Raw genomic sequence first — 18,446 nt, 5'->3', positions numbered from 1 at the left:
TTTTTGTTTGGGGCATTACAGGCTGGAACCAATGGTTATATGGCTCCTGAAATCCTAATGGAAAAAGCGAGTTATTCCTATCCTGTGGACTGGTTTGCAATGGGATGCAGTATTTATGAAATGGTTGCTGGACGAACACCATTCAAAGATTACAAGGAAAAAGTCAGTAAAGAGGATTTAAAGCAAAGAACACTGAAAGAGGAAGTCAGATTCCAACACGATAACTTCACAGAGGAAGCAAAAGACATTTGCAGACTCTTCTTGGCTAAGACACCAGAGCAACGCTTAGGAAGCAGGTAACTATCATATAAAGACATGATTAGTGATGTCAGCATTTCCACAGGGATTTGGAGCATACTTTGGATTAATGACAAAGGCTTGGGATTAAGTAGTAGTAGTATTTTCCTGTTATTATTTGTATATTATGTGGTTAAGTATTTTCAACACTTTCAAACACTATGAACACTTGATATGGAACAATCTCCAAGATGTATTTTTTAAAAAATAAATACTGCAGTTTTTAAATTTTATTTTATTTATTTATTTATTTTTGGCTGTGCTGGGTCTTCGTTGCTGCACGCAGGTTTTCTCTAGTTGCAACGAGCGGGGGCTACTCTTCGTTGCCGTGCACTGGCTTCGTATTGCGGTGGCTTCTCCTGTTGCCGAGCATGGGCTCTAGGCACGCGGGCTTCAGTAGTTGTGACACATGGGCTCAGTAGTTGTGGCACATGGGCTTAGTTGCTCCGCAGCATGTGGGATCTTCCCAGACCAGGGCTTGAACCCGTGTCCCCTGCATTGGCAGGTGGATTCTTAACCACTGCGCTACCAGGGAAGTCCTCCAAGATGTATTTTAAAGTGAAAGTTTCTGCCCCTTTAAACATTCTCTGTAAAATATCATTAATCAGTCAACAAATATTTATTAAGTACATATGATGTTGCCAGCTATGTTAAGTACAGTTGAAATTAGTTTTGAGGAAAGTCAAGTTTTATTGCCTACAAAGGAGTAATAAGATCAAGATATTTTAGAAGAAAAAAATAAGAAAACCTGATCTATGAAAAGACCCTTGGCAGTGAGTAACTGTGTTATGTAAGGAGAAAACCAAGGGTTTTCAAGTCACAGACATAGACTCACAACCCAGCTTGGCTACATACTGATCATTTTACCCCAAGCAACTGAATTACTTTCTTGGAGTCTCAATATCCTCATATATAAAATGGGGTTTTTTTGTGGGTGTGATTGTTAATTTTATGTCTTAACTTGACTAGGCCCCAGTACTCAGATATTTGATCAAACACTATTCTCGATGTTTCTGTGCAGGTATTTTTTAGGTAAGATTAACACATAAATGAGTAGGTTTTGAGTAAAGCAGGTTATTCTTCATTATGTGGATGAGCCTTATGCGATGTGTTGAAGGCCTTAATAGAAAAGGACTGACCTCCCTGGGAGAAGAAGGAATTCTGCCAGCAAACCACCTTTGAACTTGAACTGTGACTCTTCCCTGAGTCTCCAGCCACACAGCCTACCTTGCAGAATTTGAACTTGCTAAGCCTCCACAATTGCCTGAGCCAGTTCCTTAAAATAAACTCTCTCTCTCTCCCTCCCTCCCTCCCTCTCTCCCTCTCTCCCTCTCTCTCCCTCTCTCTCCCTCTCTCTCTCTCTCTCTCTCTCTCTCTCATACATACACATGTACTGGGGGGAGAGGAAAGAACTTTTCTTCTACCCTCTTAGGTTTAGGAATGGAAGCCTAAAAATTAAACTGCCAAAAGATGATTAACAAGAGAAAAGACAGATTTTTATTTATGTACATACACAAGAGTTCACAAAAAAGTGTAACTAGGGGGCTTCCCTGGTCGCGCAGTGGTTGAGAGTCCGCCTGCCGATGCAGGGGACATGGGTTCGTGCCCCGGTCCGGGAAGATCCCACATGCCACGGAGCGGCTAGGCCCGTGAGCTAGGGCCACTGAGCCTGAGGGTCCGGAGCCTGTGCTCCGCAATGGGAGGGGCCACGGCAGTGAGAGGCCCACGTACTGCAAAAAAAAAAAAAATGTTACTAGGTGGCAGTTAGAATTGAGGGCTTATATTCCATTTAATAGGGGAGGGGGATGGGGAGAAGGTCACTTACAGGAAAACAAATGACTTCTTTGAAATAGCGGGGTAAGGGCACTTATGGGAGAACAGTTGACTTTTAGGAAAGATAAATGGCCCTTAGAAGAATAGATGGGAGATATGATAGCTTTGTGGCAATGTCTATTTAGGTACGGTGCTGAGTTCTGTCACTGGTGATAAGAGTCAATCTTTCCTGGTTCCAAAACTCCTGAAATTCCCGGAGAGAAGATTTATGAGTTGAGTTTTTTTCCAAGGCTCTGCTTATCTTAAAGGCAGACAAAGGGGAGTTCAAAACCTGCATCTGCTGACTCTCAAATAACTTCAGCTCAAAATAATTTTTATGCCACTGTTGTGCATTTTGGACAGTTCAGCGCCCTTTTGGTTCTGTTTCTCTAAGGAACCCTAACTAATTCAGTGGGATATTTTGAGGTTTAGATATAATGCTTGCAAAGTTAGATATAACATAGCTTAGGAATCATTTAATGTGATAGCAATTATTATTAATTAGTTCTAAGGGTGATATCAGATAATATTTTGACTAAACTACGAGCTCGTGTGTCTTAAATTACTTGGACTGAATTTTCAAAATCTAAAAATACATACAGAAAGAAAGTTACAACCATAAAGTAATATGACTGATTTTTAATATTACACCAAAACTTCGAGAGGCAAATTACTCTAAATCTTCTGAGTAGTTGTCAGCGGAGGCTCTAGAACAGGGCTGCCTTAGCTCACAATGTTGACGTATGGAGGCAAGCTTTTTATTTTTGATCTGATCTTTTAAAATAGCGAAACAAAATTCATTTGTAATGACTTTCAAAGCATTTCAAAGATAGCGAAACTAACAAATGAGTATTTTGAAATGAGATGGAACTCTTCACTGATGTGAAAGTAAAATGTGGAAGTGATTTTCCTGTGTAGATTCCAACATTGTTGTATTAGTGTGGTCAAAATAGGCCACGCTGTGACAACAGGCAAATCCCAAAGTCTCAGCGGCTTAAAACTAAAGGATTATTTCTCATTCATATGAAGTCCTTTATGGGTCCAGGGGTTCTCCAGGTATCTCCCTTCTGAATGGTGACTCAGAGCTTCAGGCTGCTTCCACCTTTCAGCCCCACTGGAACTGGTGGTTTCGGTTGCTATGGCAACAAGAGAGAATGCAGAGAACCTGGGGAGCTTTGTCCTGCCTCAGACCCACTTTACAGGTCATTTCAGATACACTTCTGTTGGACAGAAGGAGTCCTCGGGCCCTGCCTAAGGGCAAGGGAGCTGACTAGTCCTGCTTTCTGTCTGTCCAGGAAGGAGAGGAGAGCTGGATATGGTGAACACAGACCATCTCTACCATCTTGGCTCTCAAGCCCATGCGGGGGGAATCAGAGAATGTACCAACAGTGGCCAAGGCAGTGAAAGAAGTGAACAGTCTCTTTAGATGACTTCCCTGAAGGGAACACAACCCACTTGGTGTCTTTGAATAAAAATCTATCTCAGTACTTTATAAGCACACTTTGTTTTTGTTTTTTTTTACATCTTTATTGGAGTATAATTGCTTTACAATGGTGTGTTAGTTTCTGCTTTATAACAAAGTGAATCAGTTATACATATATATATATTCCCATATCTCTTCCCTCTTGCATCTCCCTCCCTCCCACCCTCCCTATCCCACCCCTCCAGGCGGTCTATAAGCACACTTTGAATCTGTAAAATGAAACATTGACTAACTTCTTCGGGAAAACGCCACCTTAAAGCACTGGATCATGGCCTGAAGCTGCTCTGTCAAGCAAAACCTTTTTAAAAAGCATTTGTTGTTGTGACTGTTTTGTATAAAAACTGTTTACAACATTAGAGAGAAAGCATATAAAAACCAGCTGTTCAGTGAAAGAGAAAACCTTCCAACGTTTTCATTTCAACTCTTTGTATTTTTTAAACATTCATTCAAATGAGATAATGTTTGATTACTTTCGTGGGCATCCTCCAAAGCTGAGCAAATACCTAGACAATGTGTTACACAGCAGAGAGGTCAAGTGCCCCCTCCCTGTTGCATTCACGAACATTTGAAAGAAAGAAAAAAAACCCCTTCTCCTTCCTTAGACATCACTGAAGGGAATCTCCTCTTTTGCCTTTATGGGTCTGTGAATTAATTTTGCAGAGAAGCCAAAAGCTTTTCTGATCATCTCACAGGGACTCCAGATAGGGTCAACTATGGTGTGTTCCAATAAAATAAAAGGTGAAGACTTAAGTATTTTGCAGGATTTATTCTGATCAGACAGTGCAGCCAAGTAAGGGCAAATAACCATGCAAGTCTCTGACTGAAGTGCTTCTCAGGCCAATAGCCACTGTTCTTGGCAGACCAAACCCCACAGCGTGGTCCTCGTGTATGGGCAGCTGGTATCTTTCCTTCATTGACTGTTCTTAGAAAATCCATTGTAATCTCTGTGTGGGGTTTGGTAACACAATAGCCCCTGTCAATGCTCTGAAATATATTCAATAAGCAGGAGAAGTCTCCCTGCAGCTGCTGATTTGGCCCTTACAAAAGGTGCTGCCACCCTCCATAGTCTCCCCTATTTGCCCAAGGGCACTGCATGATGATGGGCCAAAAGAGCCCTGAACAAATCTGCCAGGGAAAGGTTCAGGAGTCAAATAACCTTCACTCTAATTACACAACTGAGGTAAGCATGGCTAGTGCAAAATAGCCAAGTGATCAGCTTTCCCGTAGCCTGGACGCAGAGGGAAAGGAGCAGAAGTTGGAGAGCGTAGTCTTTTGTTGTTAGCATCCGCACCCACAGATATTTATTGGAAAGGGGCATAAGGCATGGGCCCCGCCCTCCAGGGGCATCTAGTTGGGGATGTGGCGGAACATAAAGAAAACCTCAATGTAGCCCGTGTTTCCCCAGTCTTCTGTGACTAGTTGCAAAAAGGCTGCAGTTGGCCATCCCTAATGGACACGCCAAGGCCATCTGGGCCTGGTTGAGATGTTAGTTAAGAACAGTGCCTTTTTTAAAAAGTTTATTCTATTGAAGTAGAGTTGATTTACAACGTTGTGTTAATCTCTGCTGTACAGCAAAGTGATTCAGTTATACATATATATACTCTTTTTTCATATTCTTTTCCATTATGGTTTATCACAGGATATTGAATATAGTTCCCTGTGCTATACAGCAGGACCTTGTTGTTTATCCATCCTGTATATAATAGTTTGCATCTGCTAATCCCAAACTCCCAATCCACCCCTGCCCCTTGGCAACTGCAAGTCTGTCCTCTACATCTGTGAGTCTATTTCCTAGATAAGAGAACTGTGCATCTTGATGTGAGGACTGGTATGGCAAGTTCCCCACGGTCACCGAGCCCATGGGCACTCTCCTTTATCCAAGTTAAATCTGCTCAGAGTGACTTTAAAGGTGCCCTCTTGACCTCTGGTACAGTGTGTTCATACCTGCCAGCGGCCATCAAGATGGTACAAGCTTCTTCCTCATGGCACCTGGTCCCATTCTAACTCCTCTGTTCTCTTTGAGACACACAGGCCTGAGGTTCATTCCTGATCTACTTGGGTGGAATTTTACCTCTATCCTTGTTCTGACACATTTAAAATCTGGTACCAACCCCCATTCCTCAAATCTTTCTGATACTTTAAAATGTTGCTGTGTAAATTATACCTCAGTAGATCTGACTTTTAAAAAAAAATCCATCCTTGAAGTTTCAATTCATCTTAGTAACCCTCCCTCAAGGCTCTTACTCTACAGGATGTAAACCACACAGACATTGGTCAGTAGGTTCCTTTTTTTTGGCTGCATTGGGTCTTCGTTGCCGTGCGTGGACTTTCTCTAGTTGCAGCGAGCAGGGGCTACTCTTCATTGCGGTGTGCGGGCTTCTCATTGCGGTGGCCTCTCTTGTTGGGGAGCATGGGCTCTAGGCGCACGGGCTTTAGTAGCTGCAGCGTGCGGGCTCAGTAGTTGTGGCCACAGGATTAGTTGCTCAGTGGCATGTGGGATCTTCCTGGACCAAGGATCGAACCCGTGTCCCCTGCTTTGACAGGCCGATTCTTAACCACTGTGCCACCAGGGAAGTCTGATCAGTAGGTTCTAATAGATGGCAAGCCTGCATTTCCCTTTGTTTCAATTCATGGAGACTCAGTGACTTTGGGGAGAACAGAGTTACCTTATAGTATCTTATGATACAGTCTTCCATACCTCTCTTTTCAGTGGGGTCATAATGGGAAAAGTCCAAGGAGTCCTGGATGGGCCTTTCTGGATGGAGCTAGGCTTGAATCACAAAACGAGAACTGGGGAATTGCTGGACATCAGAAGCCTTCGACTGAGTTTCTCTTTTCCATAATAATATTTGACTACAATTTTTCCTTTGAAAAATTCACCTATATTTGCTGGCTTTCTCAGATACACAGCTATTTATAAATGCAAAAGCAAGTATAAAGAGGTTAAAAGAGGTTTAAAATACAGTTAAAAGACAGATAGGGTTGTTGTGATGGTTAAATGTGACAAAGTAAGTGAAGAGCATAACGTTGTGTTAGCCGAGAGTAGCTCTGCATAAATGTTGGTCATTTCCACTTGCTATTAGTAACGTGATTATTGAGTTTAGACTCTAGTCATCTTATTGGACAGAGTCTGCTGCAGTAATCCTCAAACACAGTAGGGAGTCTCTGAAGGGGATGTATGTGGGAAGCCCTCAATCCCTTTCCTAAAAGCTTTCTGATTACTAGAACAAAAATGAAAAAGGGAAGACCATGAATGTAATTAACTTTATTAAGGTTGATTTATGACAGAAATTGACTTCTTCCAAAAGGAAGACATCTCTTAGTCAGACCAGCATACCTACTCATATAAAAGAAAAAGAGGGGACTTCCCTGGTGGTCCAGTGGTAAAGACTCTGCCTTACAATGCAGGGGTCACGGGTTCGATCCCTGGTCAGGGAACTAAGATCCTACATGCCGTGGGGCAACTAAGCCCGCATGCCACAACTACTGAGCTCGTGCACCTCAACTAGAGAACCCACACTCCCTGGAGCCTGCATGCCACAACTAGCGAAGAGAAAACCTGCACACCACAACTAGAGAGAAGCCTGTGCGCCATGATGAAAGATCCCGTATGCCTCAACGAAGATCCTGCATGCCGCAACTAAGACCCGATGCAGCCATAAATAAATAAATTAAATAAATAAATGATAAATAATAAATCTTTTTAAAAAAATGAAAAAGAGAAAAAAATCGTTTGAACCTGATGCCACAAAACAGCCCTCTTTTTATTTCTTTAAAACTTGGACTCAAGAAGAACCAAGAGGAGTGTATGGTAGACCACCCCTAATATGGTCCCCAAAGATCCCCACCTCCTGCCATCCACACCCTTGAGTAACCCCTTCCCTTAAGGATGGGCTGGACTTACTGGTACGTACTGACTTGCTTCTAACAAGTAGAATGTGGCAGAAGTAATGAGATGTCATTTCCAAGATTAGGTAATAAAAATGCTGTGTCTTATATCTTGAGCTCTCTCTCTATCTCTCTCTTGCTACGACCATTTGTCCTGAAGAAAGACAGTTACAATGGTATCAGGCAGCCCTGTGAAGAGGCTCACATGGTGAGGGATGGAGGCTTTCCAATAACCATATGAGTGAGCCTGGAAGCAGTTTACCCCAACCCTGACCCCCCACCCGAGTCGAACCTTCAGATGAGACCACAGCCTTGACCAACAGCTTTACTGTGATGTCTCTAGAGACCTTGAGTCAGAGGCACCCAGTTAACCCAAGTCTAGATTCTTGCCCCACAGAAACTGTGAGATAATAATAAACGTTTTTGTTTTTGTTTTTTTAAATAAAGCCTTTTTTTTAATATTTATGTATTCATTTATTTAGCTGCTCTGGGTCTTAGCTGCAGTACACAGGATCTTCATTGCTGCATGAAGGATCTTTAGTTGCAGCATGAGGACTCTTAGTTGCAGCACGTGAACTCTTATTTGCAGCATGTGGACTCTTTCTTAATTGTAGCATGCGGGATCTAGTTCCCTGACCAGGGATCAAACCCAGGCCCCCTGCACTGGGAGCACAGAATCTTAACCGCTGGACCGCCAGGAAAGTCCCAAATGTTTGTTGTTTTAAGCCACTAAATGTTGGGGCAATCTGTTACACAGCAATAGGTAACTAATATAAAAGGTTACACAACTAACTGGAAACACACATTTTTTCCCCCATATTCTAAGGCAAATACTAGAATAATTTCTAGCATGGGGAAGGAGGGTTTGATAACAAACAACGGTAGTCTTGAGCACCGAATGTATGCTCAGTTATGCTGCTAAAAATTGCTAATGGATTATTTAAAAGTCTTTAAAGATTACTGTGGCAGTTGAGGGAGGTAGGTGGGGCTCCTAGAAATCATGTCATATGAAGAGTGAGGAGATCTGACTGCTGTCTTTTAAAATGTAAGTGGCGGTCAGTTAAGAAGAGACGTGCTTCACTTGTTCTATGTAACCCTGAAGGACAGAGCAAGAGGCAGTGAGCGCCTTGGAAGCTGCAGGCAAGCAGGTTCTGACCCCACTGAATTTTGCTCTTGGTGTTTCCATGAAACACCAAGAACAAAAGTCATGTCAACTACTTCGCTGTTTAAAAATTACATCCAGGGGCTTCCCTGGTGGCGCGGTGGTTGAGAGTCCGCCTGCCGATGCAGGGGACACGGGTTCGTGCCCCGGTCCGGGAATATCCCACATGCCGCGGAGCGGCTGGGTCCGTGAGCCATGGCCGCTGAGCCTGCACGTCCGGAGCCTGTGTTCCGCAGCGGGAGGGGCCACAACGGTGAGAGGCCCGCATACCGCAAAAAAAAAAAAAAAAAAAAAAAAAAAATTACATCTAAGTGTGAAGGTGGTCTACAAACAATGAAAATGCGACTATCTGCATATAGTGGAAGTGTGGGGTAAATTTTTATTTTTTGGCCACATGTGGCTCGTGGGACCTTAGTTCCCCAACTAGGGATCGAATCCAGGCCCTTGGCAGCGAAAGCATGGAGTCCTAACCACTGGACCGTCAGGGAATTCCCTGTGGGTGGTTTTGAAAGCTGTTATTTTTCTAAATTGTTCTTTATGTGATATTGTCTCTGCAATTAAAATGAAATGTATTCTAGGAAAACAAGGCCACGTATTTTGAATTGCTAGAACAGTTCCTGTTTGGGTTTGTTACTGTGTCTCAGGCTGGCCATCTCCTTTCTTCACAGAGAAAAGTCTGATGATCCCAGGAAACACCATTTCTTCAAAACCATCAACTTTCCTCGCCTGGAAGCTGGCCTAGTTGAGCCTCCATTTGTGCCAGACCCGTCAGTGGTTTATGCCAAAGATATCGGTGAAATTGAAGATTTCTCTGAGGTTCGAGGAGTTGAATTTGATGATAAAGATATGCAGTTCTTCCAAAGATTTGCAACAGGTGCTGTCCCTATAGCTTGGCAGGAAGAGATTATAGAAACGGGGCTGTTTGCCGAATTGAATGACCCCAACAGGCCCGCAGGTTGCGGGGAGGGTAATTCGTCTAAGTCCGGTATATGTTTGCTATTATAAGTTGTTCTCTCTACCACACGGGCAGCAGGAGTCTCAGCTGACATAATCCTCGAATGTTCCTAATACGTGAAAATCTGTTGAATGAGCACTGATCAGTCAGGAAGGGCATTTCAACCACAAAACAGTTCAAAGGATAGGTGAGCTCACCATTAAGACATATTTTCTCTCCTTCCTTCCTTCCTCCCTTCCCCCCTAACTTACTTCCTTTCTTTATTCTTTCTTTCTTCCTTCATAAAGAAGAGTACAGTCTCAGTTTTCACTGAGACCTGGTTGAAAAGGAACCCTCAGGTTTATTTTGCTAAACTAAAAGCATGAGCCTTTGCCATCATGTCCCTGACAATTACACAAAGTCCTAAGAACAGAGAATGGAACTTTGTGGTATGCTCAGAAAATGAGCATTTGCAATTCTTAGTAAACAATCATTTTAGTTTTTCTTTGTTTATATCTTTTCATCCTTTCATCTTTCAGTATTTCTCCTTCTTCTGTACTTATAAAAGGGATTTTGAACATGGAAATAAATATTTCTGATTTTCCCCCTCCCTGCAAAAAAGGAGTGGATTGTACTATTTTGGAAATATTTCAGATTACAGAATAATTTTTAATTTATAGAGTCTCTTTTTCATATTTCTGAAATATTCTACCATTATAATGTTGAAGCATGTTAAACATAAATACACATGAGGTCTGGGGATTAAAGTATTCTGTAAATTGAGTTCTTTAGGTAGTAGTCTACAAATTGCTTACCTGTATAATTCCGTATGCCATCAGTTCCCAAACTTTGCTGAACTTTGGAATCACCCAGAAATCTTTTAAAATACTAACATGTGACTGCCACTCCCAGATTTTAATTGGTCTGGAGTACAACCTGGGCATCTAGATTTTCAAAATGTCCCCGGGTGATTCCGGTGTGCAACAGAGTTTGGGAACCACAGTCATGCAGATTTAAATGTTAGTACATATGGGTCCCTGTTTTGGTTGCTCAAAACCTCAGTCTTACATTTTGACAACAACTTTTCAAATACCCAAAAAAATGCATAACTTTGGCAATTGCAGTTAAATGAAACTGAAGATAATCCTATTCATCTTGTAGATTTCCTTGCCCTTGCACACTTTAGTTCTTCACACATATCTTGGGAAGTAGATCTCTTGACTATTTCAAGACCTGAAGGAGACATATGGGCTTAGAAACTGATTTGAACAAACAGTGGCCCTCATTTCAGGTGGCTGCCCAGCCAGCACTTTATAGGAGAATTAGCGCTTCTCAAAAGCACAGCCAAAGTGAGAATTTTAAGCACCCCCCCAAAAAAAAATATATATATATGACACAAATATACATCTGGGGTGACCATATATATATGTGTGTGTGTGTGTGTGTGTGTGTGTGTGTGTGTGTGTGTGTATATATATATATATTTTTTTTTTTTTTAAGATGTATGTGTGCCTAAGGAAATCTTCCTTGGCCCAAAGGTGAGAAACCTGGCTGAAGTTATTTTAAAAGTTTTTTCCCTTGAGTAAAGGTACCAAGAATTACAAAAAACACTGGCCAAAAATTTTTTGGTTAACTGGAATCCAGCTAACAGTAATCCTCAACTACAAGACAACATCAACCATATCTGGAACAAGGAGGAAGAAACCCCCATGGAGTTGAGTCCTGGGTTAGAACACCTGCCACTCACCTGCTCATCCTCCATCCTCAGTGAGCTCCTTGAAGCTCCAAACCCTACCCTAGAGACACTGTAGAGTCCTGAATCACCAAAGCAGAATACAGGTGTGTCCTGCAGATTCTTCTTCCTAAGGCAAGAAAGTAGATTAAAATTTGATAAAAATTTCTAAGTCTGTTTAACAAAACCTAATCAACAGTTAACAGAAATTCAATTAACTAGAGCATTCCAAGAGTAGAGATCTCAGGATTTAGCTTTATAAACATCAGACATTTTAAAAAGTGACTTCTACTTGCATTGGTTCTTTCATGTGAATGCCTACTGCTTTTGATAAACTTTAAATGCAAATCTGTTTCATGTTTTAGAAGTAACTCAGGAAAATAATTGAATAAGATACCTATATTCAAACAGTCACCAAGTAAGTATGTGTTGAGCTCTAGTTATACATTGAGCCCTGCACTGGGTGATGTTGGGGACACAGTAGAGAAATAAGACAACCATCTAAGAAAGGCCCTGTGGTGTAGTGTAGCATGCAGACTCCTGTGGGTGTTATTATTCACATTTTAAAAGAGGAAACTGATGCCCATAGATGTTTTGTAGCTTGTCCAAGGTCACACAGCTCTGCAGGGTTGTTGTGAAGACTAGAAATAACGTATAGGAAGCACATAGTGCTTGACTTGCATATAGTAAGGGCATACTAAATTGAAGATCACGGTCAGTAAGTAGCAGCAGGTCGAATGATTCCTGGTCCAAGGACAAACTATTAAGACCTGAACCTTCATTAAAAGTTCCAGAGGAGGTGAGAGAAGCAAGAGAGCTGGTTCCTGGGGAGTGGTTGAGAAGGAAATTTTTTACACACAATGAAAGAAAAATCTAATGGGAATAAGTGGAGACATGGGGGCCCATCCCAGATCTCCCGCCCATCATATGCCAGGTGGGAAGCCACCTGGGCCAAGTCAGAGTACAGGAGGCTCACAGGGGCAGGGCAGGTAAGGGACAGACCTCAGCATGGAGATTAAATGTTACAGATGGAGAGAAATAAGCCCATGTAAAGGGATTGGCTCAGATTGTGGGTGGGATTCAAGACTGAAATAAGATGCAACCAGATGTTTTATCAAAGAAAAGAAGTGATTTTTGAAAAGGGATGATACTTGCTTATTTTTAAACAGTTAAAATGAGCTCATGTTTTTAGAGAAAAATTTTATATATAAACAAAATGAAACATCAGGGGAAACACAGACATATATGAGTGAACTATTCAGACAAAGAAGAACCGAGGAGAAGTCATTTTTATTCTTCTAGTTTGTCAGGGATTGTTTGAAATGTTTGTTTCTTAAAGGGGTAGATGGAATTAATAAACCGCTTGAAGGGGCTTAGAAATGCCTTGCAAAGCAGGAGGTATGGATGATGTTTTCACAGGAAACAGTGATGAATGATTGATTTTAGGTGTAATTTTTCTTCTTTTCTTTTTTCGGCCACACCGCGAGGCATGCTAAATCTTAATTCCCCCACCAGGGATTGAACCTATGCCCCTGCAGTGGAAGCACAGAGTCCTAACCACTGGACCGCCAGGGAAGTCCCCAATTTTAAGATTGTAAGCCACAAAGAGTTTAAAAAGTATTCACAATTGTTTACTTTGAATATCAAATTCAAGATGTTTCTCATTTAGGTGATCAGGCATGAATGTGAAATAATTGAATGATTTAAACTTTGCTTCTTAGGAATTGCTCATTTGAAGTCATTGAGGGAATTCCCTGGAAGTCCAGTGATTAGGACTCTAACCGATGTGCACTTTCACTTTCACTTTCACCCAGTGCACTTTCACTGGGCACTGCAGTGGCCTGGGTTCAATCCCTGGTCGGGGAACTATGATCCCACAAGTTGTGCGGTGCAGCCAAAAAAAAAAAAAAGAAAGAAAAAAAGAAAAAGAAATCAGAGAGAATACTACATCGATTTTTAAAGATCATTATTATTATATTGTGTTTATCATTAGGGCAGTTTAACTGATGTTAATTTTTGGACAGTAAAACATGATGAAAATAATGAAAATATATAATACTCGCTTCTTAACTGATTGTTCTTGGCAGTTATAAGCCTTAAGAAGAAAAAAAATAGATACAAGATTTTTTTGGTGGTGGGGAGACCAACCTGGAAGATTTACCATATTAGCCATTTTGATCATCAAAAAAGTAAAAAGACTGAATTTTCTTGGATCATCTGGGAAAAATAATTGCAGTCGTTTAGGTTTAATTATTCTTTCAATAAATATTGGTGCCTGCCATGTGCCAGGCCTCATTTCGGGGAGATATGCTGGGTTTTGCCCCTTTAAACTTTTTAGATTGGAAAGCACTTTTGTTCACCCTGTGTATCACTAAACTTTTATATCTCTCTGGGTAGAGATGAGTTTTGTTCTTTCCATTTTTTCCTAAGTTTTCTGCACTGAACATATCTTTCTTTTAAAAATCAAGAAAAAAAATATATTTTTTAAAAAATGTCATGAAGAACCTAGGAGTAAGACAGGAATAAAGACACCAACCTACCAGAGAATGGACTTGAGGATATGGGAAGCGGGAAGGGGAAGCTATGACAAAGCGAGAGAGCGGCATGGACATATATACACTACCAAACGTAAGGTAGATAGCTAGTGGGAAGCAGCCGCATAGCACAGGGAGATCAGCTCGGTGCTTTGTGACCACCTAGAGGGGTGGGATAGGGAGGGTGGGAGGGAGGGAGATGCAAGAGGGAAGAGATATAGGAACATATGTATATGTATAACTGATTCACTTTGTTATAAAGCAGAAACTAACACACCATTGTAAAGCAATTATACTCCAATAAAGATGTAAAAAAAAAAAAAAGAAAAAATATATTTTTTAAAGCAAGGCAGGCCCTGTCATAATTGGAGCTGGGTGTGTGCCCAGGCTGGCTCTGGCAATAACCAGACCCTGAGGACCTCCTTCCTGGCCAAAAGACATGAACTAGCCTGGGTACCAGGAGTAAGTCCAGGACTCCTGGTCTGAGCCAGCAGAGTCTCCCTGGACAGAGCCAGCAGTTGGTGTCTGAGGTTGAGCCAGATTAGTGGCCCCACAATCCAGACCATGAACTGTGGCTAGTTGGTGGCAAAGTTTTTACCAAACCTCAAAGAAAAAAAAAGAAAGGACAATGCAGTGAGTCTTTCAGGCGCTACGCTCTTCAAAATATCTTATTTTATCACATAGCTGAAATGTCTTCTTTTATGAAGTAGTTGATATTTGACAGAAGTAAAAATTGAAGACCAGTGACTATTCCTCAAGTATTTTTTTGAAATTTTACTGATGCATGAGATTTCAAAATCTGGAACCCCCTGGACTGGATGACCTTGAAGGACATTCCAACTGTAAGGAGACTGTGCTTCAGTGGGAAATGATGCATTTTCTAGAGGAAGATCTACAAACTTTTTCTGAAAAAGACCAGATAGTAAATATTTTAGACTTTGCAGATGACAACTACTTAACTCTTCCTTTGTAGTGGGAAAGCAGCCACAGACAAGGGAAAGGACCAACTCTGTCTGTGTGCCAATAAAGCTTTATTTACAAAAACAGGTGGTGGAGCTGGATTTGACCCACAAGCTGTAGTTTACTGATTGTAGTTGTAAATAAGTCTCATTATTAAACTGGCTGGGTTATCTGATTCAAACAGAGCTATTTTACAACTCTATTAATTATAGATAACTAATTGGGATGTAAATTAATTCTTGTCTATAGATGTTCAAATAACCCTTCCCCACTGAATTAGTTTATTAGGGCTATGATAACAAAGTGCTGGGTGGTTTATACAACCGAAGTTTATCTCAGTTCTGGAGGCTAGAAGTCTGAGATCAATGTGTCATTGGGATTGGTTTCTTATGAGGCCTCTGTCCTTGCTTGATTTCTAGATGGGCACCTTCTGTCTCATGGTTCTCCTTCTGTGTGGGTCTGTGTCCTAATTTCTTCTCCTTATAAGGACAACAGTCATATTGGATTAAGGCCCACCCTAATGACCTCATTTTAACTTGATTACCTCTTTAAAGACCTTATTTGCAAATACAGTCACAGTCTGAGGTACCTGAGGGTTAGGACTTTAACACATGAATTTGGGGAGACACAATTCAGCCTATAACACCCCTTAAGCCAATTTTATGTCCATTTGCTTGTTCGTTCCAACATTCCTTTACCCCATATAAATCTGTGGGTTTTATTGCTTCTCTGAACTGGTTGAAACGCCAGTTTCCTCCTTAAAGAGTTAAATAAAATCTTTAACATGTTTTCATTTTTATTTCTGTATGACAGTCATGATTTTACCCTTTTTTTTTTGAGAATTATCCATTAACACAAGGCAGAATGTCACAATGCCATCATGGAACCTGGGGCACATTTTAAAAAATCTGCTTCCATAAGCAAAAGTTCTCAGCAAGATCCCTCTGTCTTTTTGTTCTCTTATGAAACACACAGCAGAGAGCAGAGCTCCTAAACAGAGGGCTGGTGGGAGCGGTGGTGAGGCCGGAAAGCCACTAGCATTTCCCAGGGAGTTTGGTTGAGGTGCATGGGGCCAGCTGACTAGTCTATATTTTTAAACCTATTCTCCTCACCCTGCCTCTCCTGTCTGCATGGCCAGCTGTCACACACATTCCTGCCATGCCCACAGTTCCTGCATACAGCAGGGGATGCTATCAGGGAAGAAGAAGCAGGGAGGAGAGAGCCAGGAGCCACAAGAACCAAAGACAGCTTCAGAAGTCCACCTGAATCTTTTTCGACAAGTGCATGTGTGTGCTGTATTTCACCTAAAGAGTTGGCTAAGCGGCATCGCCAGCATCACCACCAATAGTAACACAATAAAGACTCCCATTTATTGAGCACTTACTATGTGCCGGGTGCTGCACTTGGCACTTTTTGTATATTACTCCCAATGCTCACAATCATCCTGTGAAGGGGGTATTCTTATCTGCATTTTATGGATGAAGAAGGAAAGCTCCGGAGGTTAACGGACTTATCCAAGTACACAGTAAGTGCTGAGTAAACCCGGGTCTACCTGACAGCTCTTGGCTGTGTGGTCACTGGTTTCCTAGGTAAGAACAGCCTCTGTTCCTATTCCCTAAAACATCTCCTGTGTTTCAGAGCAGAGCTAGTGGACCAAGCCCAAAGGGGAAATAATTTTTTTAAATATATTTTGTCAGTTCTAAATGGACTAGCAGGGCGGGGATAGGAGTGAGGTGAGTGAGGCAGTAGGGCACAATATTTAGGACATGTAAGATGACACTCACTCTCAGGATCATGCCAGTAAGTGCAGCCTTGAAACTTGCATAAAACTGGAAGTGAGTGCCTCCTTCAGTTCTGTACCTTAGACCTTTCATTCCCCTCACCCTAACTCTGGGCCTGTGTCCTAGACAGCTCAGGTGTAGATACTTAGCAAAATCCTTTTGAAGCTACATTTCTTTATTTCTCTGCATCTTCACAATCATCTACATTCATTCATACAACAAATTCTAATTGAGGCCTTACCATATGCTAGGCCTTGTTGTAGGAGATGGGAATACCACCCAAGACAGACCACGCACGTCCAGAACATGTCCCCTTTTGGCTGGATCTCTATTAGGCAATATCGATCGATATATTTTTTAAATTTTATTTATTTTTGGCTGCGTTGGGTCTTCGTTGCAGTGTGCAGGCTTCTCACTGTGGTGGCTTCTCTTGCAGCAGAGCACAGGCTCTATGTGTGCAGGCTTCAGTAGTCGTGGTGCGTGGACTCAGTAGTTGTGGCGCATGGACTTAGTTGCTCCGCAGCATGTGGGATCTTCCCAGACCAGGGATGGAACCCACGTCCCTTGCGTTGGCAGGTGGATTCTTAACCACTGCACCATCAGGAAAGTCCCACGATCAGTAGTTTTTCTTCCTTCTCTTATCATACTTTAATTGATTCCAAGGACTCGGAAGCACAATGCCCAGGGGGTAGGTAGTTAAGAACTGAAATTCAGTTTCCCTTCTTCCTTTCCTCTTTAAAAAAATTTCTCCCAGGGACTTCCCCAGTGGTCCAGTGGTTAAGACTCCGAGCTTCCACTGCAGGGGGCACGGGTTCAATCCGTGGTCGGGGAACTAAGATCCCACATGCTGCGCGGCGTGGCCAAGAAATAAAAAAATAAAAAATAAAATTTCTCCCAGGTTTATGCTTTAAAATCCTTGTCCTTAAAAAGCTGTGAAATCAAGACTTGTAAACTCCTCGTTACCTCTCCCTGAAAGTGGAAATTTACAGGCAGGCCAAAAGACACATCCAGATCAGATCTTGGTGAATGTTGTTTTAACAAATGCCAGTGGAATGAAGGGGGCAAAGCCTGCTCTGGCACGTGTCATAACTGGTAACGAGGCGAACAATGGTGAAACAGCAGCTCAACCAAACAAACATTCGGATGCCCTTGTCTGCACCTCTCTTCCCAGGGAGCGGGGTGCCCTCCGGCCCTGGCCTCTGCCTCGTTGTATTCCGGGCTAGGCCCATAAAACAGCACAGCACATACCGCAGGGCAGAGCTTGGCCCAGACATGTGGAGTTTTCATGATTATGATTACTTTATGACGATGTTGGCATTTCCTGTCACAGTTGAGTGCTTGATCAATTCTAAGTCACTTAAGACTCACCTGCGGTTTGTAGACTCTCTGGCCACCTTGCCTCTCCCTCCTACAGTGCATTTGGGGTCACTCTGTCACTCACTGTGCCCTACCCCATTGTGCGCAGGGCTGCAGAAAGGAAAAGAAATAAATCCGTTCCATTTTGGAACAGGAATTTAAGAAGAGGGCCAAAGCCATTAACTGGTTTCTGGATTCTTAGCACTTAAATGATGTACTCTATCTGCTCACATGTCCCACCCACCCCCCTTTCTTTTATGAAAAGATAGCTCAGCTAATTCACCTTAATTTACATTAAGTTGGAATTTTCTTGTGTGTACCACGTGAGACACACAGGAGCTGGATCGCCTATATTTAGCCCTTTTCCTCCCTGGCATGGTGACCATCTTGCCAGTAAAAGTGACTATAAGCCAGCATCCCTTGACACAAGGAAGAAGGAGGGACAGTGGGAAAGACTAAAAGCAAAGTGCAATTCCACATCAAAGCTTACTTCTAATCATACCCTTG

General features: G+C 42.1%; 1 protein-coding gene across 1 annotated transcript in view; it reads left to right on the top strand.

Annotated features, from left to right (window-relative positions):
• GRK7 (G protein-coupled receptor kinase 7) overlaps nucleotides 1-9,647 on the top strand; it is a gene marked incomplete at both ends in the record, with an annotated part of 34,586 nt that extends 24,939 nt beyond the window's left edge. The window contains 2 exons of the mRNA XM_082839329.1: nucleotides 22-296; nucleotides 9,311-9,647. Of these exons, the coding sequence (XP_082695455.1) occupies nucleotides 22-296; nucleotides 9,311-9,647 (612 nt within the window). The remainder of the gene's footprint in view (nucleotides 1-21; nucleotides 297-9,310) is intronic.
• Nucleotides 9,648-18,446: the final 8,799 nt, after the last annotated feature.

This window comes from Leucopleurus acutus, assembly GCF_964270905.1.
Source record: "Leucopleurus acutus genome assembly, chromosome: 5".
Lineage (NCBI taxonomy): Eukaryota > Metazoa > Chordata > Mammalia > Artiodactyla > Delphinidae > Leucopleurus > Leucopleurus acutus.
Note: the sequence above shows the minus strand (reverse complement) of the source record. Positions and strands in the feature narration are given on the sequence as shown.